This window comes from Delphinapterus leucas, chromosome 18, assembly GCF_059928025.1.
Source record: "Delphinapterus leucas isolate spDelLeu-1000000601 "Yukka" chromosome 18, BTC_Dleu_Yukka2, whole genome shotgun sequence".
Lineage (NCBI taxonomy): Eukaryota > Metazoa > Chordata > Mammalia > Artiodactyla > Monodontidae > Delphinapterus > Delphinapterus leucas.
In genome coordinates, this window is record NC_143146.1 from 11,992,244 (window position 1) to 12,017,258 (window position 25,015).

At 41.9% G+C, this 25,015-nt stretch overlaps 1 protein-coding gene across 41 annotated transcripts in view; it reads left to right on the top strand.

Annotated features, from left to right (window-relative positions):
• Positions 1–25,015, top strand: part of DOCK9 (dedicator of cytokinesis 9) — a 280,624-nt gene that overhangs the window by 127,124 nt on the left and 128,485 nt on the right. For 39 of the 41 annotated variants that reach the window (XR_016388580.1, XR_016388581.1, XR_016388582.1 and 36 more), the window contains exons 2-4: positions 2,299–2,415; positions 20,692–20,781; positions 24,310–24,392. Coding sequence is in view for 9 of the 41 variants with exons in the window: in XM_089899207.1 (XP_089755333.1) it covers positions 2,299–2,415; positions 20,692–20,781; positions 24,310–24,392 (290 nt within the window). In the remaining 32 variants the exon portion in view is untranslated. Of the gene's footprint in view, positions 1–2,298; positions 2,416–20,691; positions 20,782–21,559; positions 23,646–24,309; positions 24,393–25,015 lie in introns of those variants that run through there. The other 2 variants (XR_016388608.1, XR_016388609.1) reach the window with 2 other exon arrangements.

The window sequence follows — 25,015 nt, forward strand, 5'->3', positions numbered from 1 at the left end:
ACTGATTGTGACATTGATCCATTTTGCCAACAAGCACCTGTAGATTGATTACTATATACAACATAACAAACTAAAATAAAGGAAGAAATGATTTAAGTTGAATTAAAATATTTTGGAGAATACTTTTATTTTCTGTGTCAGTTCTTACTTAAAAATAATTACTTGTGTAAATCTTTTATTTGGCCTCTTTTGAATATAAAAACATTTTAACATTACAAATATTTTAGAGGAAGAAATTACACTTTCACAAGATAGCTTTAATTTTTTTGATTGTGTATATATATTTTCAATCTCCGTCCATAAACATGTACTATTACCCAATTATAATAATTGTGCACTTGTTTGAGCACTGTGTTTTTTCCTCAGCATATCATGACGTCATGTAGAGTCTACTTAAATCAAGTAATTGAAGTTAAATATGAACATTTTATTCTTATATTAGGCAGAGCAAGCTGACTGCTTCATTAAGAAACTTGAGAACCTCATTGGCATAACACAGTAGATGCTTTAGTTCTTGTTCTCAGGCTATCTCAGTGCCTGTTTCAAGCAGACGGCCTTCAGCAAGGTGATTCAGGATCCAAACTCCTTTCGTCTTGGGGCTTCACCCTTTCCTCAGGCCTCCTGAGTCCACTGCTGGATCCTGTGTATGCTGCTGGCAGAGGGGAATAGGGAGAGAACAGGGGAGAGAGGCCATCTCAGCTAGCTTGGGCAGCTGTAATATCAATAGAGTGGGGCTTAAACAACAGATATTTATTTCTCATAGTTCTGGAGACTGAAAAGTCTAAGATCAAGGCACTGGCAGATTCAGTGTTTGGTGAGGGTCCACTTCCTTGTTCATGGATGCTGTCTTCTTGCTGTGCGCTTGCATGGTGGAAGGGACGAGAGAGCTCTTGGAGGTCTCTCTTATAAGGACACTAATCCCATTCATGAGGGTTTCACCCTCATTACCTGATCACCTCCCCAAAGCCTCATTTCCTAATCCCATTATTTTTCAGGATTGGGTTTCAACATATGAGTTTTCAGGGCACAAGCATTCAGTCTATAGCAGAGGCTTTTATGAGCCAGGCTTGGCAGCGACCACATCCCTTCCACTGACATGCTGTTGGCCAGAAGACAGTCACATGACCACACTAACCATGGGGAGGCTGGGAAATGTAGTCCAGTTCTATTTGGAAGGAAAAGAGACAGATTTGGGGAACACAAAGAAGTCTCAGTTACAATTCCTAATTTAGATGGCACATACCCGATGTCTTTAATATATTTATTATCTGTATATGAATTGTCATTTTAATATATAGAGCATTTGTTGAAATTGCGTTATCAGATGTTTTTTATTAATAGTTTCAAAAATAATCTTGCAGTAATGAATTTATTGATATAATGAATTTACTTCTGATAAGTGTGTGTGTGTGTGTGTGTGTGTGCACATGCGCACGTGTGCCTTTTTAAGCACTTGGCATACTGTGCTATAGTTAGTTGAATATATATCTTTATCCTTGACTTAGCCCAGTTAGTGCCTTGCATGTGGGAAGTGATCACTGAACACTGTGGCAATGACTAAAACTAGCTGAGATTTTTGCTGAGAATAAGTTTGGAAATAGCTAGAAAAGGCATATTCTCTCTTTTCTTTCCCAGTTGCTTGTTGCCTCTTTCTTTGGATTAGTGCATTCCAGGGATGATCATCCCTACCCCCTGGGGGTCACCCACAAGCCCTGGTTTAAGTACTTTTTTCCCTTGCTTGCCCGATTTTGGTCCAGCTCACATTTCTCTGTGTTTAGGTGTTGTATATGTAAGTGTATAGATAGTTCAGGTTAGACAGGGATATTTTGAGACTCAGAGATGAGTTCCATAGAGTTTTATATAAAATAGTGAGCTCTGGGGATTGCTTTAAGCCTAGGGCCAAGAAGAGATGGTCACGGCTGGAGCTGGTGGCCTTCATTGCCAGACCATGGCTGGACCTCCACGCAGGGCAGTTCTGGCAAAGCTTAAGGCTTAGAAGGGGACTGACATAGCCAGGGGTGACCCAAGACGTGACTGGAAGTTCCACCAGACTCCATAGCCTCCTTTGTGTTTAAATAACCAAACAAGCATGAGGACCATGAAGTGTTTTCTTTCCTTTGAAGACAACTTGTTTCTCTTGTTTCGGATTCTTCCTGATAGCAAAACTGATACACTCTCATTGTAGAAAAGTTGGAAAGTACAAAAACATGTAGAGTAGGATGTATGAAGTTCTTTAGTCTTAAGAAGTTACTTTTATCTTATAAGAGTGTTCCAATTGCTTATCTTTTCACCTTCTAGGCCAAACCAAAGCTGATTGAGCCACTCGACTATGAAAATGTCATCGTCCAGAAGAAGACACAGATCCTGAACGACTGTTTAAGGGAGATGCTGCTCTTCCCTTATGATGACTTTCAGGTAGGTAACTTCTAAGTGTGTGTAAATAGAGCCGTGTGGAATTATTTTTGCATATATATGTGTATATATGTGTGTACACACGCATATCTGAATATATGTTACATATGTATGTATATGCATAATGCAAATACATGCGTACACATATGCATAAACGCATACGTATATGACACAAATATTTTTTCAAGTGTGTATCTTTTATCTTGAATAGAAGTGCTATACTCTGGGCTAATTCTATAGACACAAGTGTCTCCTATGTCTTAGGAAATTTGTTTGAAGAGGTGTTTAGGGGTTTTGCCAAGTGCCTTAGAGTCTTAAGGATGGGATTTGCTCGGAAGCAGTGGAGGATTTTGCCATGCATCCTTTTAGAATGTCACTTTGGGAGACTGCCTTGAGAGAGGCCCTGAACTGTGTGTGGGCTCATAGAGAAGAGTTTGGGGGTTCTGACATCGAGGAATGTCCTAACATTTACCTCACTGATGCAGTGACAGGTGCTGTTTCTGGGAGCTCAGTAGCTGCCAGCAGGGGACTCAGCACAGCTTCTGCTGTGAGCTGCTCTAGATTGTTGCTTGAAGCCTTTCAGACTATGGCCTGTGGCTGAGTGACCCACAAGAGCTTTGAGCCACTGAGGAGTGATAGAACCCCAGTACCGTTAGATGCCTGGCAACCTGGAGTCATCTTTGTCTACTGGAGATTCCAGTTATTGCCCTTGATCTCCTGGGACTTAATCTTGGCACTTCCTTCTTCTCTACCTGATGCTGTTACCATCCAAGACCTGTCTTTTGTGAATTAAACTGCCTTATTATTTTTTTTAAAAGCTTCCTTGATTCTTTGTTGTTTAATTTTAAAAACTAGTACATACGTGTAACAAACAAACAGGCACTATTGAAACACTTGACATTAAAAGCCTCCCCTACCACCTTCTTTTTAATCCCACTCCCCAGAACATAACCTGTTATATATACAGTTCTTTATGTACCGAATTGTCTTTAGAAATTTCCATGTTAATAACAATTGTTAAATTATATTCCTTGAAGTTTTTTTTTCCCACCAAATTTAAAAGCTTCCAGTTTACAACAAAGGTGAGAATTTTCACAAATGTTCACTTTTTCTAACTGTGGGTAAAATGATTATTCTTTAGTTCTTTCCTGAAAAATAAGGAATGCCACGGAAATGAAATTGACTATTAGTGGGATGCTGCTGCCAAAGTACGTTCTGCTCATAAATGGTTTCAGATCACGCCCCCAAATATGATGCCTTGAAAACTTCATTACAAGAGTAGATTACCTAGCTAAGGGATGAATAAATGGAAACCTCAGAATGATGCCTTTTGTTAGCGTCATTTGTTAGCATGAGAAGTTAAATCAAATGATTACAAATTATACTCTATGCTGACGTATTTTTCCTGTAGTGTGCTCTGAGGAAGCTAAAGGTCGAACCTCAAGTTTCTCTGAGCGTGAAGTATGTATTCTTCTTGGTATCAGTTAGAGTAACAAAGTTATTTGGAGTTTTGCAGCCTGGAATGCAAAATTGTATTTGCAAACCTGAGATAAAACTGCTTAAGAAGCAAACAAACCACATAAATTATATACACTTAATTTAATTTCATCTTTTATCTCACAGACAAGGAACCTGGATGTTTAAGCATTTGTAGAAACAGATGATTGAAACTTTGAGAAAAACTCCTTTGTCCCTTTTGCCTATAACAACTTCTCTGGGGATACCAGACACAAATATTCTAGGAACGGCAGAGAACTCACTGACATTCTGCCGGCCAAGATTGAATGAACAGTGTTAAGTTCTGCTTGGGGGAAGTTTTTTCAAAGATTAGGGAGCTTGAATTTCAGCTTTCATCCCCATCACAGTTACTGTGATGGGGCACAGTGAAGTTTGGATAGTTATTTTTTTCTAGGAGACTCCTGTATTCTAATCCAGTAAGGTTATATGCTTTCTTGCTAAATTGTCTTGATGATTTTAATAACTGTCTAGTTAGTGGAATGAGCCAAATGTCTTAGTGATGTCACAGATTCCTTCTGTCTGTCCCTGCATGTTTAGGCAGAATGGGAGCAGAATTATTATTGTATTATTAGAGGCAGAGGGAACAGATTAGATCAGGGGAAAGTATTTTACTTCGTATGGAAAAATGGTAGCAAGTTGGTTAGGAAATGGGTCAGATAGTGAGCAAAATGCATAGTGGGGTTGATTTGCAATCCTATACTTACTAGTTAAACAATATTAGTTACCTGTTAGGAGAATAGAATTTGGTGTGAAGTCCTGTCAACTATATTCAAAATGACAATTTACTAAACTATAGGTGTGCATAGTGATGATACATTTGTACAGGTCACAAGTAGACCTGTGTTGGTATTGGTCAGCCCCTAAGAACGTCTGAGTCCTCTGAAAATGAGCCTTACGGAGATAAGGTTTGTCGTTGGGTGTACTTGTCTAAGGTGGGAGAAGAGTGTTTAAAACAAAAAAACCCGAGAGACAGAGTCAATGTGAATTTTAAAAAGGCAAAAGGACAGTTCTCAGCTGTCAGAATATTTATGGAGTGAAGTTTTATCTGCCAAGATTGGGGTAGAAATACCGTGGCTCATATAGACTACGCTTGCTTTTTTTTTCAGAATCAGACCCTGGCGCTTTGGGGTCGTTCTGTTCTGTCTCTGCCCTGGCTTTATGGTTCTCCTTCCCGGCAATATCATCTCTTCTTTCCCATCCTTCTAGAACCTTCTCACCCTTTGAGGCCACTTCAAATCCCGTCTTCTGAAGTTGTTCAAATCCACAGTAATTTTTTCCCCATTCTCTTAGTTCCTCTAATACTTACGGTCTACATTGTTAAATAAATACCTCAGTGCGTTGTCTAGAGCTTTTCAGTAATGGCTTCTCACGCTTTTTGTGTTCAAGTGTCCCCACCCGTGCTGTGGCCCTGAGGACGGGGCTGTGCTGGTGCCTCTGTCATCTCCCTCCCCACCCATCCACCTCCACATCCACATGACCTCTGTACACTGGATGCCAGGCTTGGGTGCTTCTGGCTTCATATAAAATCTGTAAAGTTATTATGAACATTAATTAGTTTTCTTTGATTCATGAAGTGACTATGAATACCAGTGAGCACATGTGGAAATGCCAGTGACTAGAATTGTAAAACTTTTTGCTGCGCCAATGATTTGATTTGGTGGAAAATTAGGTAATTTTTGAAATAAAAATAAAATGGGGGCTTCCCTGATGGCGCAGTGGTTGAGAGTCCGCCTGCCGATGCAGGGGACACAGGTCCATGCCCCAGTCCGGGAAGATCCCACATGCCGCGGAGCGGCTGGGCCCGTGAGCCATGGCCGCTGAGCCTGCGCGTCCGGAGCCTGTGCTCCGCAGCGGGAGAGGCCACAACAGTGAGAGGCCCGCGTACTGCAAAAAAATAAAAGTAAAAAAATAAAATGGAAGCGAAACAGAGTCATAAAAGAAGCACACTTTCTGGTGACTAATGGACCTTTATTGTTCTTAAAGTTTTGTGGCCTCTTCAAGTTTACTTGGCAAAACTCTGAGAACTTACTTTTCCGTGGGTAAATAATAGGTAAACTTTAACAGGCAATTAGACAGAGATGATAACCTTTAAGATTAAAATGTTTTAGATCAAGAAAGGTAAGTTGAGGGACTTCCCTGGTGGTCCAGTGGTTAAGACTCTGCACTTCCAATGCAGGGGGCATGGGTTCGATCCCTGGTTGGGGAACTGAGATCCCACATGCTGTGTGGTGAGGCCAAAAAAAAGAAAAAAGAATGGTAAGTTGACTTATTGCTTAAGAAATGACAGCTCTAAACATAACTGTAAATAATGCCCAGGGCTCCTCCCTTTCCTGTCAGAGACACAGAATTCGATGTGAGTCTGGCCGTTGATTTCCAATCAAGGTTCTCCTCCTTCAGGTGGAAGCCTTTTACTGGATGATACTGTTGGTGGTGACATTCTTAACTGCTGGCATCAATCCACTGAATCTGTAGCTGGCTTTTGAGCTCCTTGTATCCTGGCTTGTTACACAGCTTACTAATGTTTGTGCAATTTTATAAAGTGATAGAATATGGAAAAGGTAGTAAACAGTAAAAAAGGATGTTGGGAGGCAATTTATGGATACCATTTATATTTTACAAACATTAGACTTTGGTGTCTGATATAAACTAACAAGGCATAGAGTTTGTATGTAAGAAATAAAGAGAGAATGTCATATTCCACTTCTGGGGATATACCCAAAAGAATTGAAAGCAGAGACTCAAAGAGATACTTGTACATCCATGTTCCTAATGGGATTATTCACAATAGCCCAAAGGAAGAAAAAACTCAAGTGTCCATCAATGGGCAAATGGATAAACAAATTGTGTATATGCACAATGGAATATTATTCAGCCTTAAAAAAGGCTGATACATGCTGCAACATGGATGAACTTGGAGGACATTACGCTAATTGAAATGAGTCAAAAAAGGACAAATACTGTACATGGATGAACTTGGAGGATATTACGCTAATTGAAATGAGTCAAAAAAGGGCAAATATTGTACATGGATGAACTTGGAGGACATTACGCTAATTGAAATGAGTCAAAAAAGGACATTACGCTAATTGAAATGAGTCAAAAAAGGACAAATATTGTATCCCACTTGCATGAGATACCTAGAATAGTCAAATTTATCCAGACAGAAAGTGGAATGGTGGTTGCCAGGAGATGGAGGAGGGGGGATAGAGAGTTAATTATTTAATGGCTACAGATTTCAGTTTTGCAAGATGAAAAGAGTTCTATGCATGGATGGTGGTGACAGCTGTACAGTAAGGAGGATATTCTTAACGCTACTGAATTGTACTCTTAACAATGGTTGACATGTACATTTTATGTTATGGACATTATACCACAATGAAGAAAAAGAGCAGGATGTTACGGGTTTTCTGTGCTGTACAGACGTGAAATTGTTGTCTTCCTGGAAGTTGTATGAGAAGTCAGGGCAAGGAGTGTCTCTCAGGTGTTCTTCCTGTTGACATTTCATGGTGTATCATCAATGTCAAATCTCTTTAGCAAGAGAATTTAAAAGATGGGAAAATTATTAATAATTGGCAACTCTAGAAATTTTCACTTTTGGAAAAGTTTAGATACAAGAGAACCCTAGAGTGTTCTCAGCATTGTATCGAAAAATGTGGTCCGTCCATTTCCCTTTAAATAACATCCTGATTTTTATTTTTCTTCTGTTTCTTTTCCTCTTCTGCTTACATGAGACTGATAATGATCTACAAACCACTGACCTGAAAAGGAAACCAGGCCCCGCTACTTACAAAGGGGCTGGAAGTCCCTCATCTCATTTCCCATCTGTCCTTTTGAAAAGAAAGAATTTTTTTTTTCACAGTGTTTTGTCCTTGCTTTTTATTATATGCTGCCAAAAAACAATCTCAATACTTTTTGGGCTTTTTATTGGAAAGTGTTCTTTTGGTAAAGTTCCTCAAAATTTTTATCGGTCTGCATTCAGTGGCCAACAATGTCAGTTTCTGTGAACATTGTGGGTTTGGGGTTATTAGTTCATGTCTAGGATTGAACCTACCTGAAAAATCTGGATAAATAATGTTTCCAAATTGACGTTGTCCAGACCTTCAGGAGATGAGGATTTTAATTCCAGGTCAAGAATTCTGCCTTTTGCAGAAAAGAGTGACAGGTCATTTTTTTTTTTTTTATCATCAAGTATGTCTTAAAAAGAAAAGCTTATTTTTTGGATAGCACTGATCAGCTGAGTTGAAGAGTGTATTTATTTAGCATATAGTTTAGAGTTATACTGTTTGTGCAGACAGCTCAGACAGGGTTCCTGTTTTCAAATTGCTCAAAACTTAGGAGAGGAGATATTGAATTAATATTAATAATAAGAAGGAGAATGTGACCACTGTCATGACAAATTGAATCCTATGGGAATTTATTCTTGGAACATTGAGATAGTGGGACGTCCAGGTGCTGAGCCCTTAAAGTGGTTGGAAATGCAGAAGTCCAGCCTAAGAGAGAAGCCAGGATTATCAGTCTGGGCTCACCCGTAGAAATGTGAGACAGTGGCCACAGGGACCGAGAGCATGAGAGTGCCCTCCAGGGGACTGAATCTTGGGGAACACCTTCACCTAGGAGGAAGCAGGGGTGAGAATCAGATACAGAAAGTGGGAAAAGGACCAGGAAACTGTGGGGCCCTGGAAGGGAGTGAGAGGCGTTTTGAAGAAGGCAGGCAAAAAGAGCAGACCGTCATGCGCTCCTGCCACTGGCATGGGAGAATGGTCCTCGGAGTTGATAGCTAGGGCATCATTGCCTGTGATGGTCATTTCTTGCCGGGGCTGAAGAAGTGAGTGCGTGGGGCACAGAGGTTAGCGTTAAATGGTAGCAGAGAGAAGGGATCATCGTAAGTCAGAGCAATAACAGGAGGTTTTATCAGGACTGAGAGAATGAGCTAGGAAGGGAAGTCCAGGAATGAGGAAGAGATTGAAGATGCAAGCTGTGGGGGTGCGTTTTCAAGCAAGGCTCTTTAGGGGGCCCTGGGGGGATGGAATGAAGGGTCTCCGCAGGAAGAGTTCAGGAAGGAGAGAGAGTTCTGTCTCTGAATGGGAGGGAGAGGATTGGGTATTTGAGAAATTTAGAGGCGGATTGGGCTGAGGGAGCTAATGTCAGGCTGGCCCAGGTGAAGAGCAGCCTGGGGGCGAGTCAGGAGGGTTTGGAAAGCAGGCTACGGGGCTTGGGATGGGGAGGGCGTAACAGTAAGAGTCATCAGTCAGTACCCCTACTGCTGTAACCGTGGCCACTGCCCTCATCCCTTCTTACCTTGGTTAATCCTATCAGGTCTTCCAGATCCTATCCTTGCCCTTCTTCCTGTCTATGCTAACAGAGTAGCCAGGGTGATCTTTTAAAAGCTAAGTTTCAAGGTAGGCCCGATGACCTCACTCAGGGAAGTCTTACTGTGGCCGTGCTCTTGTCCACCGCACCTCTCTGACCAGTCGCCTCCGCGCTCTCTGCTGTGGCCAGACCGGCCTCCGTGGGGCTCCTCTGTCACTCCAGGCAGCCTCCTGCCCCAGGCCCTCTTCTCAGGCTGTTCCTCTTCCCGGAGAGTTCTTTACCTAGCTCTCACTCACCCACTGCAGGCCTTTCTCCAGTTCTTACTTCTCCGTGAGGCCCTTGCCTGCTGCCATGCCCTTCACCCTCTTGGCGTTCCAGGTCCTCTTTACTTTGCTCTGTTTTCTTTCTTCCTCAGCATATCACTTACCTGCTTCTAAGATACTCACATGTTTATTGTTTATTCTTGTGAACCCTGTGAGGGTGGGGATCTCAGTCGTATTCACTGATGTTTCCTGAGCACACAGGACACATGGCACAGAGTAGGAATTCAAGAAATACTCATTGAATGGAAGGAGTGAGTGAGAGAGAGAGAGAATGAGAATGTATGAATCAACCAAGAGCGGGGTCCTTCCACCTAAGATTTTGATGAAATCAGCCTTGTTGGGAATGTTAACAGCTTAAGAACAGAGAAGAGAAAACAAAGGATGGGGGTTAAGATGGCAAAGGGGTGGGCGTGTAGCTGCCGGACCCAAGAATGCGGAAGCTGAGTCCTCAGGACTCTCGGCTGCTGGGGAGTGTTCATGGCAAAGGGGTGGGCATGTAGCTGCCAGACCCAAGAACGCGGAAGCTGAGTCCTCAGGACTCTCGGCTGCTGGGGAGTGTTCAGAGGTGGATGTTGGATGGGGAGGAGAAGACACGGGAGGACCCTGAAGATGAACAAGCAGAAGTGCCTGGTGTGGGGGAGCTGGAGGGATGGAAGGTGGCGCTGGGAGAAGGGGCGTTGCCGTGTTTGTGATCCCACAGGTGGAGTGCTGGGTAGGCAGCGTGGAGTGTGGGTGACTTTGGAGGGCCCACAGGAAAGATGAACTGACGTGTGTGAGCACTGAATAATAGTTGGATAGAAATTCAGAAGATTAATAGATGTGAAAATGTTCAGCCCAACTACGAGGTCTAATGAATTTAAATGATATATAAAATCAAACTGAAATAAGAAGTAGGTTATGGGTATAGCTCCTCAAATGACTATTTTGAACATTTAATGTAAGCTTGACATGGATCCTTAGGCCCTTGGAAGGTATATATTGTAACCTTTCTTGTTAGAAATGCAGCAGGAAAAGAAGTGATTTAGGAACCTTGGTCATTTTTATTACCTTGACTGTTACATTTGTTCCTTAATTTGTTAAAACCTTTGTGTTCAGCTCACCCACTTTAAAGGAGTATCAGCCTTGGAAGTATGTCAATTCAGCGTTCCTTTGGTGAAGGGGAAAATTGCTTTTGAAAAACAGCTTCTATATCAGATTCTCAATCAGAAAATACAGAAATATATTGAAGAACCATAATTAACTTTGATTTGTGCCATCCTTTCTAAATGAAGGTAGCAGCCTTGTAGGGTAGGAGGACAATCTGGCCGTAACCAGCGAGGTTCAGCTGATGTGGCACCCAGGTGGGTACTCTGGTCTTCCTTACTGCCCACGGGTGTACCTCTGGGTCCCTGTGCTCTGTGCAAGCAGAGGAGGCCCGTTCTTCAGTGGAGGGTGGCCCATGCCATGCTCCATGGGATGCAACTCTAGGGGACGTGATTGATGCACGTTCTTTGTTCTCCTAGGGAGCTGGGGCGTTCATACAGAATGCGGTGTGATGGTGCCCCAGCAGCTGGGCACCTCAGGGAGCTGCGGTGCCTTTTGTGAACACCATTAGAGGAAAAACTTGTCAGGTTGATTTCTATGTTTACTAGCACTTTAGACATTTTCTTCATTTTTCCTCAAGACAGCCCGGTGAGGGAAGTAGCTCTTTCCCCCCCCCCACACCATACCGGCAATGTATGACATGATTTTTGTTAGAAACACCATGCAGTGCTTAGGAAAACTTATGATCGAGTGGGGAGTTGAGATTACCTACATAAATAACTAGATGAAATAAAACACACACACACAAAATATTACCTTCATAAGTGAATCTAAGATTTTATTCTCTTCTCAGATAGAATAAAAGATACTGGATGAGTCTAGTATAGTCCATTACTGTATGCATGTTTTCCCCATATCAGGTCACATTTTCTTTCCTTCCTCCCTCCCTCCCTTCTCTCTCACTCACTCTCTTTCTTTCTTTTTCAAATCTTCTTTGCTTTTTAAAAATAACGTTTGCTCACATTTTAAATAGGTCCGAGAGACTGGTGAAGGTTCTACAGTGAGTGGAATTGGGTAAGCACAGACCTCATGTGTAACCAGGGAGGGGTAGAAGGACACTTTTATCTATGTGATTCATGTATATGTCTTAGGTTACTAAACACTACTCACAGGCATTGACAGAGGAAGATTTGAGCCAAGATGAAATCTTAAGACAGTGCAAGTAGTGGAGATTTATTTATACCATATCTCTAGCATTCACTGAAAATCATTCTTTATTATGGTTATTTGACTTTATTATTTTCTCTATAAGACTTTATTATAACTATAAGACTTGATTATTTTCTCCCCAAATAGAAAATAAAACCTCTGTGAGAGTGGCAAACCATAGTTGTTGTTTTTTTATTATAAACCATAGCTTTTTGAAAATTCACCTTTGCATTTGTGATGTTCCTACAACAGTGCTTAATTCGTGGTAAGCATTTAATATGTTTTGAGTAAATGGATGGATTTGAGATCTCGGCACCAGCTGCCTTTGTGGTCGTAAGGGCACAGCTCAAGGTGGTGGGTCAAGGGAGTAGAAGAGAGGCAGACATGTTTGCATGCAAAAACAAAACTCAGAAGTCCTTCAAATAAAAGAAAACCTGGGTTTTGGCCTCAGAATCATCAGATGCCATTTAACATATTACTAGGCACACACTCTGTGGTTCCTACAACCTGAATGGGTCCTGCTGTGTCCATACCTCTGCCTTTTCCTACCAGGGTTACCTGGCAGAACCTGGGCCCTGCTGAGTGTCCTGTGTGGGTTTGATGGACCTTGCATCAGCAGCACCCTTGAGTGTGTGCCTGAGATCCAGTGAGGACAAATTGAGGGAGTTCCGTGAAGTCCCCTGATGTCAGAAGTCCTCCAATCAGGACTTCCCCATCTGCTTAGTATTTTATCCGCAAAGCATAACCTCTGCTCCACTGTGTTTAAGATAGGACATTGCCTGGCGTCCCAGGCTTTGAAGGGCTGCTCTGAGCAGACCGTCCTGGTGGTGCTGGTAAACGCGCAGAGGGGCTTGTGTGAAATTATCCTTGATGCACGAGTGAGGCCTTACGTGTGAATGAAGGCGTGTGCCTCCCTAAGGCAAGTCCTGAAAGGAAACTTCATTGGGATATTGGAAGTATATAAATAATGGACATGTTTTAACGTGAAGCATATTCACTATTCACTACGCTAGGTATTCGCACAAAGGTATGGTGTTTTTAACAACTAAAATTGCATTCTAAAGAAGACACAGAGAACCATACACAGACAAGTAGAAAATGAAAGAAGCTACACTTGCCTACCCCTTCCTCAAGGCTCTGTTACCGAATAGAATGGTAGTTGTTCTAGACACTAGGGTAGTGGCAAGACCTGAGATGTAGTCATCTGGGTTTAGATTTTAGCCCCAGGTCTGTCTGTCACTAATCTGGGTATTTCAGTAAGCCATAAACCTTCCTAAAATTCACCTTTCCTTTTTTTTTTTTTTCTCTTAAATGATGCTCCCATGTAAATTCACCTTTCTTAACCTGTAATTCAGGGATAACATTTGCCCTAAAATTGGGGTTCTCATTAGATGTGTGAGAATCCAAAGAGATACCACCATTCAAGGAAGCTCTTTGTGCACACTGGCTGATGTCCGACAGGCAGCAGGGAGGGAGCTGAGTGCCCAGGATGCTTAGTGGAGTCTCCTTCCTCTCCTCTAGGTAACATCGTCTTATTTTTGAGGATGGCAGTTTTTAGTTGCAAAGTCATATGATGTGGAGCAGGCTGAGCCCCTTACTCATGGGGAAGCTGGACCTGCCACGTGTCCACCCAGGTGGCTGCAAGGCCTCTCCTGGTTTTCTGGATAGCCAGCCCCGTCCTCACTTCTGCAGTGATACTTAAGTGATTAGAGGGACTTCCCTGCTGGCGCACCGGTTAAGAATCCGCCTGCCAGTTCCGGGGACACGGGTTTGAGCCCTGGTCCGGGAAGATCCCACATGCCACGGAGCAACGAAGCCCGTGCGCCACAGCTACTGAGCCTGTGCTCTAGAGCCCACGAGCCACAACTACTGAGCCCATGTGCCACAACTACTGAAGGCTGTGTGCTAGAGCCCGTGCTCCACAACAAGAGAAGCCACCGCAACGAGAAGCCCGCGCACTGTGACGAAGAGTAGCCCCCGCTCGCTGCAACTAGAGAAAGCCCGCACGCAGCAACGAAGACCCAACGCAGCCAAAAATAAATAAATTTATTAAAAAAAATAAAAGAAACCAGCTTCTCTGTAATACCAAACACCCCCCGCCCCCCAGTTGATGAGTCTGGTCATTAAGGGTTTTGAACATTTAACTTATTTAGTTATAATTTACTGCATTTGACCAAGCTGTTATGTAATACATAATTTGGGGGGTTTTCAAGGTAGCAGAATGAAATTTTTATGACTATCAAAGGTCTACTGACATTTATAAATGTACATATATGACACTTTAGGAAACAGGACACTATGCAGTGACAGAGCTACCTGATGTCTCACCAGTTGCTAAGACACTGTCTCATTCGGAGCCCCAAGTGATTCCATTTAAAAGTCCCGACTGCCCATTCATTCAGACATTCAGGTTAGGCCAGACGTTATGTAAGGGTGTTGGAGAAGCAAAGATGACTAGCACAGTATGAGGTTCTTGAGTCTGGTGGGCGATGCGGCAAGGTTTCTGAGTAATTTCCGCAGAACTGCGTGTGTGCCGTGTGCTGCAGGAGGTGGGAGTGAGCAGCCCCGCAGCCAGGCGCAGGGGCTGCTACGTTAGGGAGTCAGAAGTAGCCCGCGTGCTGGAGGGTCAGAGACGGGCAGGAGAGGAGTCCAGAGAAGTCAGTACCGCGGGTCACCAAAGGTCAGGTCATGCTGAGGAGTCTGGACTTTATTCTCATGGCAGTGGTGGTGGGGGTCCTTGAAAGAATTCAAGCTGAGGCATGACGCTATTGATAAGAGTTTCAGAAAGATGACTGGCAGCTGTGCAGAGGGCTGGTTGAGGGAAGGCAGACATCCCCGTCAGGGAGGGTGCCACACTGAGGTTCACACAAGAGCCCCCTAAATTGGTGCGTTGTTATGGGGATGTACAGCAAGGAAAGTCCTTGACGGCACAGGGTGATGCTGTTGAGGGAAGAGAGAGAGACAGTTAAAGATGGAAACCTGGGCACCGGGCAGGGACTAGTGAAGAGGAGCTGTCAGAGAGAGGCAGAGAGATGTCTGTTTCTCTGCCCATATTAGGTTCCGTCCTTGTAATGTTTTAGTTTCTCGGGAGTTGTTTTTTATTAAGTCCCTCCAGAAACCTAAGTGGACATCTTTCTCTGGACCCTTGTCTTGTCCCATGCCCTGTTTGTTTTCTTGATTATTAGTGCATTAAACGTTGAGAATCCTCAGGAAACCGCTTCCCTGGAAATGGACTTGTCTGACCTTCATGGAACACTGTGGGTCTGATCTCTGCAGTGAGATGCGGGGAACGCCCTGTGTGGATTTCAGTTTCCAGCCTAGCTTGGAACTGAATCCTCTCAAAAGCTAGTCATCTGCTCTGAAACAAATGCATCTGCCAGATATTTGGAAAGGTTCCATTACTGCTGTGCTCAGTAAGTTGCAGCTAAGTTCCCAGCCTTGTCTAAAGTGAGGTTTAATACCGCGCAGGATACAAAACATTTAATGTACGGACATGCATCCAAGGGGGTATCTCCAGCAGATTCAGAGGGACCTAGAGACAGAGGGAGGAGGTGTTGAGAGCCGTCTCTCTAGCAGGGAGCAGTTGAAAATCCACTTGGCGCAGTTGAGCACAATAAAAATTCAACCCGGGGCTTACTCTTTAGCTAGGGAGATGGGCCATGCCCGCCTGAGAGCTGAGTCTTACCCAGACCACCTGGGCTTTGATTTCTGCCACATCCACTTGCCTCCCTTCACTGCGCCTTGGCCCCTCCTACCCTCACTCCCCAGGCCTCAAGGCCCATCTTAGAGGTAAGATGGCAGGAGCATAGGAATCCCTTCTCTCTCTCTGTTCTGCAGCCATACCTACTGACCGATTACTGAGGAGAACCCTCTTCACCTCTTCTGTGTCTCAGGTGGTGCACTTTGGCCTCGCCTTCCTTCGGAGTTGTTCTACTTAGGACACCCGAGGAGCAGCCACTTCTGAGCTCGCACTCCCTCCTGGGCTGCCCGTGATGTTTGTTTTCTGTCTGAGGGTGGACACTCCCTGCCCTGCGCTCCTTAGGACAGGAGAGGTGGGGAGAGTCCTTGTAGATCCACACAGCTGGCTCAGGTTACAGCCCACCCACTTCTCTGGGATTTTGTCTCCAGCTCATTGTTCCTGTGTCCCAGGGGAAGGGTGGGCCTTTTGTTTCAATGTCTGAATTGTAAGTCCTATAAAATATGACATATTAGACACCCAGTAGATATGCATACTTCCCACCAGGAATTAAGAGGGTTGTTTTGTTATAGTTTAATGCCCATTGTAAAGTGATTAATAAAAAAAATCTGGTGCCTTATGAGTTGAGAGGATTAGAAAAATAAAGAAATGATGACACAAAAGAACATCTTCGTTAATACTAACGCCTGTATTTAAGTCTACAGAGTGAATCTTCCCTCCTTTTAATCCAATTTCTTTCATAAAAACACATTAAAACAATTCCTTTCATTAAAAAAGTAAGTGGGGTAATATGACTATAAATCAAAAAAGATACAGCATATTCATCTTTTTTCTGGATGTCTTTTAAGTTTTTAGTTTCTCACAAAGCAATTCGTAGCACTCATAATAAACCACTTGTGAGAGAGAGACTTAGAATTCCATGGAACTATGGAGTTTTTAAACCACAAAGAAAACCTAGAGATCCTAGAAAATTCTGGATTTGGAAAGTTAAAACTTTCCTCCAAGATTACACAGCTAATTAGAGGCAGAGCTCAGATGAGAACTCAGGTTTCCTGGCTCTCAAGTCCAACCTCTTTCCAAGATCACTTCTCAAATTCTTCCATAGGAAGTTTAATTAAATTATGTGCTTCACATTGCTTGTGGTTTGAAACATGAGCTTCTTGGTTTCCCAGCCTCAGTGGGGTTAAGGTAGCGTGTTAGCCAGCACCCTACCGAGGAAAGACAGAGCCCTGGCCAGGTTGGGGGCAGGAAGTTCATTAGTAAGAGGGATTCCAAGTTAAAGCTAAAGAAACAGGGCCACAGCAGGCCATCAGGGAAGAGCAGTGAGTGGTGAAGAAGAGGGGCAGGAAATGCCCGGAAGCCCCTGGGGTTGTGCCCAGGTGAGGAAACGTGGTACCTCTGTATGTTCCCTTGAGGGACCCTGCTTCCCTGGGCTGAGCATCCCGCATTCCTGATTACGGCTCATAGCCATTAAAGTGACCCCAGTTTTGGGAGGGAATCATTTCAACCAAGAGGAAAAAAAAAGTTTTTAAAATAAAAAAGGCTCTATTTGAAATTTGTCCTCCTAACTAGACTTGGAGATAGTCGTAAATTGTACCCTTTATATTCGGATCGGGGGCACCTCTGCATTTCATCAGTTCATTCCAGTAAAAAAAAAAAGTCCCGTAAAGATTGGCCTAGGCTCTCAGGTGTCCATGCATCATTATATAAGTCCTTTAGAAGAGGACTTCACCTTCTTCTCCTCCTTTTGTAGTCCTAAGTTACCTTTTCAATTAGTCCTAAAATTTTGTGGAAGGCCTCATAAGACTCACGCCCATACTTGGCCAAGGTAATTAAGGATTTCTGTGCATCAAGCACTGCCAGTGTTTAACCTAAGAAACAATATTGGCTGAAAATAATTGAATCTGTTATAGTTGCTAGAAGAAGGCTTTTATTTATTTATTTTTTTTTGCTTTTTTTTTTTTTGCGGTACGCGGGCCTCTCACTGCCGTGGCCTCTCCCATTGCGGAGCACAGGCTCCAGACGTGCAGGCTCAGCGGCCATGGCTCACGGACCCAGCCACTCCGCGGCATGTGGAATCTTCCCGGACCGGGGCACGAACCCGTGTCCCCTGCATCGGCAGGCGGACTCTCAACCACTGCGCCACCAGGGAAGCCCGGCTTTAAATTGTATTTTGTACTGTGAGATTTATATCCCAAAGGATGTTTGAGATGCTAGCTGTGTTTAGATTTAATTTTCAGATCTTATCACACTTCATAGTGTGCACTGTTTTTTTCCCCCTACCCCTTGCAGATGTACAGCTTTTTTAGTAGAATGGAAATAATTTATTTCCAAACAAAGGGATGGGACTGATGTTCTTTGAATGTCTGCCTTGATGACAATTTATACAAGGTGGACACAGACCCATCTTTTAGCAGGAATATGATTTTAGTTAATAGGAAAGTAGGAAAGGATACCACAACCATGAAAAAGAAAATTAAGCTCATATTTGAGAAGAGTTTTAGTGTTCATTGAGTATAAATCTGCAGGTACTGATTTGGACTCTGTTATAAGCCAGATAAATAAAACTACAGAAATTTAATGTGAATCGATTTGACATACAGTAGACTATTACCTGAATGTGACTTTTAATACATAAAATATATGGAGAAGTTAAACCAGAATACCATTTAATAATGTGCATTGAGAACTAGAGTTAATAAGCAGATCAGAATACATTCATTGGCTGTGTGTTCTCTGATTAGGAGAGTCGAGATGGGAATTATGATAAACAAGTGGGTTAGTGAGACTAAACTCAAAGCAGAGGGAACAAAAGGAAAGACCTTGGCAACTGGTGACACCAAACAGTGACTCCTCATTGGAGCCAAGTCCAGGAGTCCCCCAGTGGGTCACAGCCTGATGGATCCCAGCCTTTCCTATTAAATGGTGACAAAGACATTGACAAAATTGCTTTGGTCATACAAGCCCTGTTCTTTCTGTTGGCTCATTCTTTCCCTAGTTAAAACCATTGACTAGGCTGTAGGTTGGTGTGGTTTTAGAGATGTTTAATTCAAGCTAATTAGAGTTTTAGGCAGTTTTTTCTTTGGCGTATATTTTTTTAATTCTAGGACTTAATGGGTTTGCTTTTTATGTGTATGCAAAAAGCTAATCTCATCTATTATGACTTGATTTTGTTATTTTAACTTTCTAAGGGTAGGCTTATCTTCACATTTCTCTTCCTTTTTGTGCTAAACACAACTTGTACTCATCCTGTACAGTGTAGCTTAAGCATCTTTGCCTCAGTGCGCGTCTTCATCTTCTTGATGTCCGCTTCTCCTCCCTGTCGGATTTAGACTCCCCTCTTAGACTCTTACCTCTCGTACCAGCGTGTGCTTCTGTGTTCTTCTTTCTTAACACCCTTCTGGTATTGGTGGGTGGTAATAAATACATGGATGATTGGTTTAATTATGCCCAGTGCTCTCTTATCTGTTAAAAGTCGTCCATCTTTAATGAGTAAAGTTGCTTTCTTTTTAAATTGAAAACGTAATGCACTTTGATCCACAATAATAAAAAGGTTTCATTTCCTATTATTTTTCTTACCTTAAAGGGGTGTTTGGAAAAGTGTCACATAATTAAAGTTTCTTGAGTTGGTAATTCCACTAGGAAAATTCTGTAATAAATTTTATTTTTTCCTAATGTTCTGATGGGGAATGAGCTGGAAATGACCCTAATAGTCCTATTTCTTGACCTGAGCCATTTCATGAACATTTTTAAAGTATGATAATTAGTTTCAAAAAATCGTGATAGACCCAAATAAATCAAGATAAGGACGCAGTAAGTGGGGGTATAGAATGTGTCCTTCTTTGAAGTGCACATGATTTCTTAATTTCCCTTTACTGGTACACCTGATTCTTAACAGTTTTGACAATCGATGTCTTACTTTGAAGCTTTTTGAATAGATTATGCCTCCAGTGCCTACTGTCATTCATCTCTATGGCATTTCATGGAACCAGGTGTGTAAGAAGGGTCACCATTTGTGACTTTCACAAAGAAGCCAAGAGCCAGGGTGTTGAAAGCCCTCGTGGAGGAGGCTGAATGAATTAATAATTCACCTGTGAAGGACTTTGGTAGAGAACAGAGTTCCTTCCTTCTCTTCCTGTAGAATAAGGAAGGCTTATTAAAAGTAGGATTTAAGATTGCTTTCAAAGATGGTCACAGTGCAAGCAAAGAGTAAAGACAGGTGAAGCAGACACAACAGGGAGACAATACGGGCAGGAAATAAGATTATTAAAAAATGTTTGCCCTGGAGTTCTTCCCCTGTGCTGGCAGAGGAGGGACCACAGATCTGACCCAAAGTTTCCTCCAATCTTAGGAAGAAGAAAAACAGATGGGACAGATGCTGGGAGATTCCAGCTTAGTAATTAGCCTCAGGAACCAATGGGGTAGATTCTGTCAACAAGCTGGTTTCTTGTGTGCTGTTTTTATAACTATGATCTGTTAATAGTATCCAAGGATTACAGTCCATGGGAGAAAAAAATCTAGAACATTCCTTCCTGAAGCCCAAGGCCTAGTTAACTCGAATTGACATTACAGTCCCTACACTACAGTGTTAATTAGGGTAGATGTGTTGCTGCCTAAAGTCATGAGAGATTTTATTATTTAGAATAAGCATGTAAGCCTCATGAAACAGGAGCAGTTCTCAGTTACAGGAGGGAAGGTAGTGTTCACAGTCACAGATTCAGTCAACAAATATTAAGGACCTGCTACGGGTCCCACTGGGGATGTGGCAGTGAATAAGAACAGTTGTAAAAGGCAGTTAAGAGATGGATGTATAACAGTGTGAATGTACTTAATGCCCTTGAACTGTACACTTAAAAATGGTTCAAATGGTGAATGTTATGTCTGTTTTACCACAGTTTTAAAACTGCCGCAATCCAGGCAAGTAAAAGGCAACTTCGTGGGGCTAGATCAAGCACATGGGGTGGGGGAGTGTTAGGGTCTCTGAAAGGGGCCTCTTTCCTGCCTGGAGGGGTCCTTGGGCCCGTGATCCAGAAGGACTTGGGAGCCACTGCCCCCACCTTTTGAAGTTTAAGGAGCCAGCTGGAGTCTGGGGTCCACGGGGTGCGACTGCAGAGGAAGGGGAAGGGCCCCACTGCCCTGGGAGGCTGGCGCCTTAACGCCTTCACTTAACCGAGTCGTGTCCTGGTGCTTCCTTCACAGACGGCCATCCTGAGACGACAGGGGCGGTACGTATGCTCCACCATCCCTGCCAACGCACAGCAGGAAGCTCAGAGCTTATTTGTTACAGAGGTAATGTATTTCTTCTATGCCTCCTCCCCTTGTAAAAATTTCAGTGATATTTTCAAGAAAGTGTCAAAGAGGTAATTACATTTTTATGATGGAAGTTAGGATAGAAAAATAATAAGTTTTCAGAGTCTGAAACTTGGACAGAAATGTCAACGGGGTCAATTTGATGACAAAACATGAATTCTACAAAACTTATCTCATAGCCTTAGAATAGGAGTAACTTGTGAATGAATGAACTCACTGGACACCTAGCAGACTTTGATATTGTTTTTTTGTGTGGTTTTTTTTGCTGGGTTTTCTTTTTTTTTACATCTTTATTGGAGTATAATTGCTTTACAATGGTGTTATATTGTTTTTAATGGAGACTCAGCACATGCATTTATGTATTCATTGACTTCATTTATATGTTTATACTTGTAATTTATTATCAAGATTAGTTCAGTATTCATGAAGTACCAGGTAACAGTGAGCAGAGCCTAACTATCCCTGATCAATATATGATTATTATTACTTTTGTTTGAACATACAGAAAACGACTCTTTCGTTAAGGAGGAAAGAAAAATTATTGCTTTGAGATTGCTTGCTTGTTCTGTCTTGAGGTGTTTGTTTCTTCCTACAGGTGCCTTTAGATAGGGTGAACGAGTTAGGTGTTTTAATTTTGTTTCTTGAAGTGCTCCTTCATTTAAAAAATATGTATTTTTATCCCCATTTTTCTAGTTGATATTTGGGAGCTAAATATGCCCATCAGTAAAGGAAGGTATGCTGTTCTACAGGAAGCTATGCTGTTCTAAGCGAAGGCCCATTACAATAACAACATTTAGTTTCACTGAGATTTTTGAAAACTTAAATGTATAGTTAAAATTTTTGAAGTATGTTGTTCTCTTATCATTCTGAAAAGGTAACTTCTTGTCTTACCTCCTTTACCACTCTATTCGTAATATTAATGCAAGACAAACACAGCCAAATATGTTTACGGAGTCTCAAATGTTTATTTTAAAGCAGGACATTAGGCGAACTGTCCTGCAGCCTGTTTTTGTAAAGAAAGGTACACTGCGGCACAGCTGCACCCATTTGCTCGCTCACATATGCCTGTGACTACTTCACATTACAGCTCAGACACCAATGGCTGCAATGGACACAGTGTGTCCCTCAAAGCTGAAAATAACTTGCTATCTGGCCTTTTGCAGAAAAAAATTTGTTGATCCTTGTTTTAAAGCATATAGTAAAATTGTTAATTACTAATTCAGTTCTCCCAGTTTCTTAAAAAAAAATACTATGTTTGAGGGACAGCTCTCCATTAAGTTCTCCCATCGCTGCAGGTTGGGCAATAGCGACTTCACCCTGTGGGGCAGGAGCCAGCATAGCTACACCCTCTTGGGCCTCTTCCACCAGGGTGGAGTGCAATAGCGCTTCCGCCCCGTACTCTTGTCCACAGGAGGATGACCTAATGGCTTTAAACAAAACAAAAAAAAAAACTTCAAAAACCTTCCAGTATAACTTCAAAATATTATTGAATTTCACAAGTTTGAAAGGTCAGTCATGAAATCAGCCCAGTCAGAGCCCTGTCTCTTTAGAGATGCAGTTCTCTGCGTACTGATTTCTGATTGAACCCCTTGTCTCCTAGACTTTCTACACCTCCAGAGGGGTGCGGGTTGCTTGCCTTGTTCTGTGCACCTGCCTTGGAATTTTGCCTGTGCCTGCCTTGTGGGCGGTCAACAATGGCTTATTAAATGAGTGAAGCTAGTTACTTAACCTGGTTAACTGTGTTTTTTGCAGTTCCTTATAATTTAAAATATCTAAACATTGTAATTATCTTTCTTACCCATTTTCCCTAAGATATTAAAAATCTGGGCACTCAGGTGTTCTGTTCATAAATGCACTGATTATGTACAAGTGTATACTTATTTATTTATTTTTAATTGGACAGGTACATTTTATACTTCGGAATAGGTTTAATATCCTACAAGAGACTTTGGTGGTATGAAAGTTGAAGTTGAAGGGCTTGGTGAAAAACCAGAACAAAGATAATAGAGCATGTCCACAAGACTGTGTCATACATAGTCTGACCTGACTTAGCTATGCTAATGGACCCAGGGATAGGATGGGAAAACCCAAACCTACAGATAATTCTGAAGTCATACTGGTTTTGGAATGTGATTTTGAGTGTGGATGTCTGATGTTCTAAATGTGAAAATGCTTTGAAATTAAAAAAAAAAAGCATTTATAAGAATAAAATGGTATTTAAAAACATTTGTAACTACTTAGCAAAGAAATTGAAAAGTTGTTCAGCTCCCACATCTGACTTTGTTTTTAACCCTTCTCTGCTCTTTATTCCACCTCAGAATGATAATATAAAAAACTTACTCTACCTTCTGTTCACAACCTTGCCAATAGAGTGCTTAGGTAGAGCCTGGCACAAGAAGCATTAGCTGTAGTTACTTTCATGACCTTGGGGTTTTGCTTCAGAAAGCCTTTGGGCATGAAGTATGAAATAGATAAAAAGGTTCACAGTATAAACAACAAAGTGAAGTAAACAGAATAGAGACTTTGTTCATGATGTTTCAGCCAGAGTCAAGTCAACTAGGTACGACTAATACATTTAACTACCTATGTTTTCACTTTATTCATTCATTTTTTGCCACACTGACATCTATATATGTGTAGTCTAGAGCTGTCCATACGGAAAAGCAAGTTCGCTGATGGAAACTAAATCAAATGCTTCACCTGTTGATTTTGACTCATTCATATTTGAAGATCTGGTGGAGGAGACCTTGTAATCTTAAGACTCTACACACTACTCAGTGGATCCTCCTGGACAGATGAATGAAAGACACCGTGCTGGTTGGTCGAGCTTGTCAGATAGCGAGGTAGTTTAATGCAGTCCGTGGAGGTTGGTGTCACTGTGGAATCTGGGCAATGGACTGCTCCATACTTTGTACATTTGTACACATGCACACACACATGTACACGTGAAGAGGTCATGGTGCCACTGTGAATTGGAATCTAAATCTTTCTTCCTAATTACCTCACACTGTCCCTTATAAATAAAATGAAAATCCGAGGGCAAATGTATGTAATATTGACTATTGAGCAGGTTTTAATATTAGTAAATACTATGGAAGTATCTTTAGGTTCACACTTTCCATTTACTTTCATGTTCTTCTAGAAGCCCACATGACTTCTTAGGAGCCAAGTGGTTTTAAGTCAGAAACAGCACATTGTTATGTAAATGCAGCAAGAGGAGGTGAGGTTTGTCTCCTTGTAACATCTGCTCATCATCTGATCATGAATGACGATGACCTAAGTGACCCCTCTCCCAAGTGTAACGTTTCAGTGGTTCTTAAGCTTCATAGGAACCTCTAATGGTGGCATTTCAGGCATGAGAGGGTTGAGGGGAAAGAATATTTTTGATATTGGTGTGGGTGTGCATTCATAAACTTTCCCAAATGTTCTCCAAAAGTCATCACATGTCTTTTTTCTTTTTCTCTTATGCTTTTTTTTTTAATGCTCTCCCCCCACCCCCCCAAATAGTGCATCAAAACCTATAACTCTGACTGGCATCTTGTGAACTACAAATATGAAGATTACTCAGGAGAGTTTCGACAGCTTCCAAAGTGAGTAAATGATCAGACCACACAAGATGGGGTTATACACACAGGGAAAGTTCTTTGTACTTGAAATGCCTAGGGAGATGTGTAACCTCACATGCAATCAGAGTGATTAGAGAAAATATTTCTAGATGGTTTGTGTGTATATGGGTTAGCTATTGTTTACAGGGTATTTGTTAATAGTACTCAAACCTAGTACTCTGGGAATTGGTAGGTGGTAAGAAACACATGGATGGTTTAATTGTGTTCAGTGATTCTGCTCAGGGTACCACTGATGAAACAAAAACAAGTGAGATTTTTTTCAGTGAGAAACAGAAAACAAAATGTAAGCGTACTGAAATATGCTGACGTGTGTTTTATCTTAAAAATAATATTTTGAAAAGACATGAAAAGCATTTTATATTGAACAAATTTTATATTTAAAAAAGGTACATCAGAGAACAAGCATTTTCCCAAATTTCTTTACCTCCTTTAAAGTATTAACTCATTCTAAAATATACCAAAAGCAAGTGTGTTTAGATTGATGAGCAGTAGTTAAAGTAAACCAGGTGTAGATAGGTCTTGCCTTGAGAGGGATAGTATCTGTTATAAAATGGTACATCCTGAAATAACACAGTTGGCAGATTTTA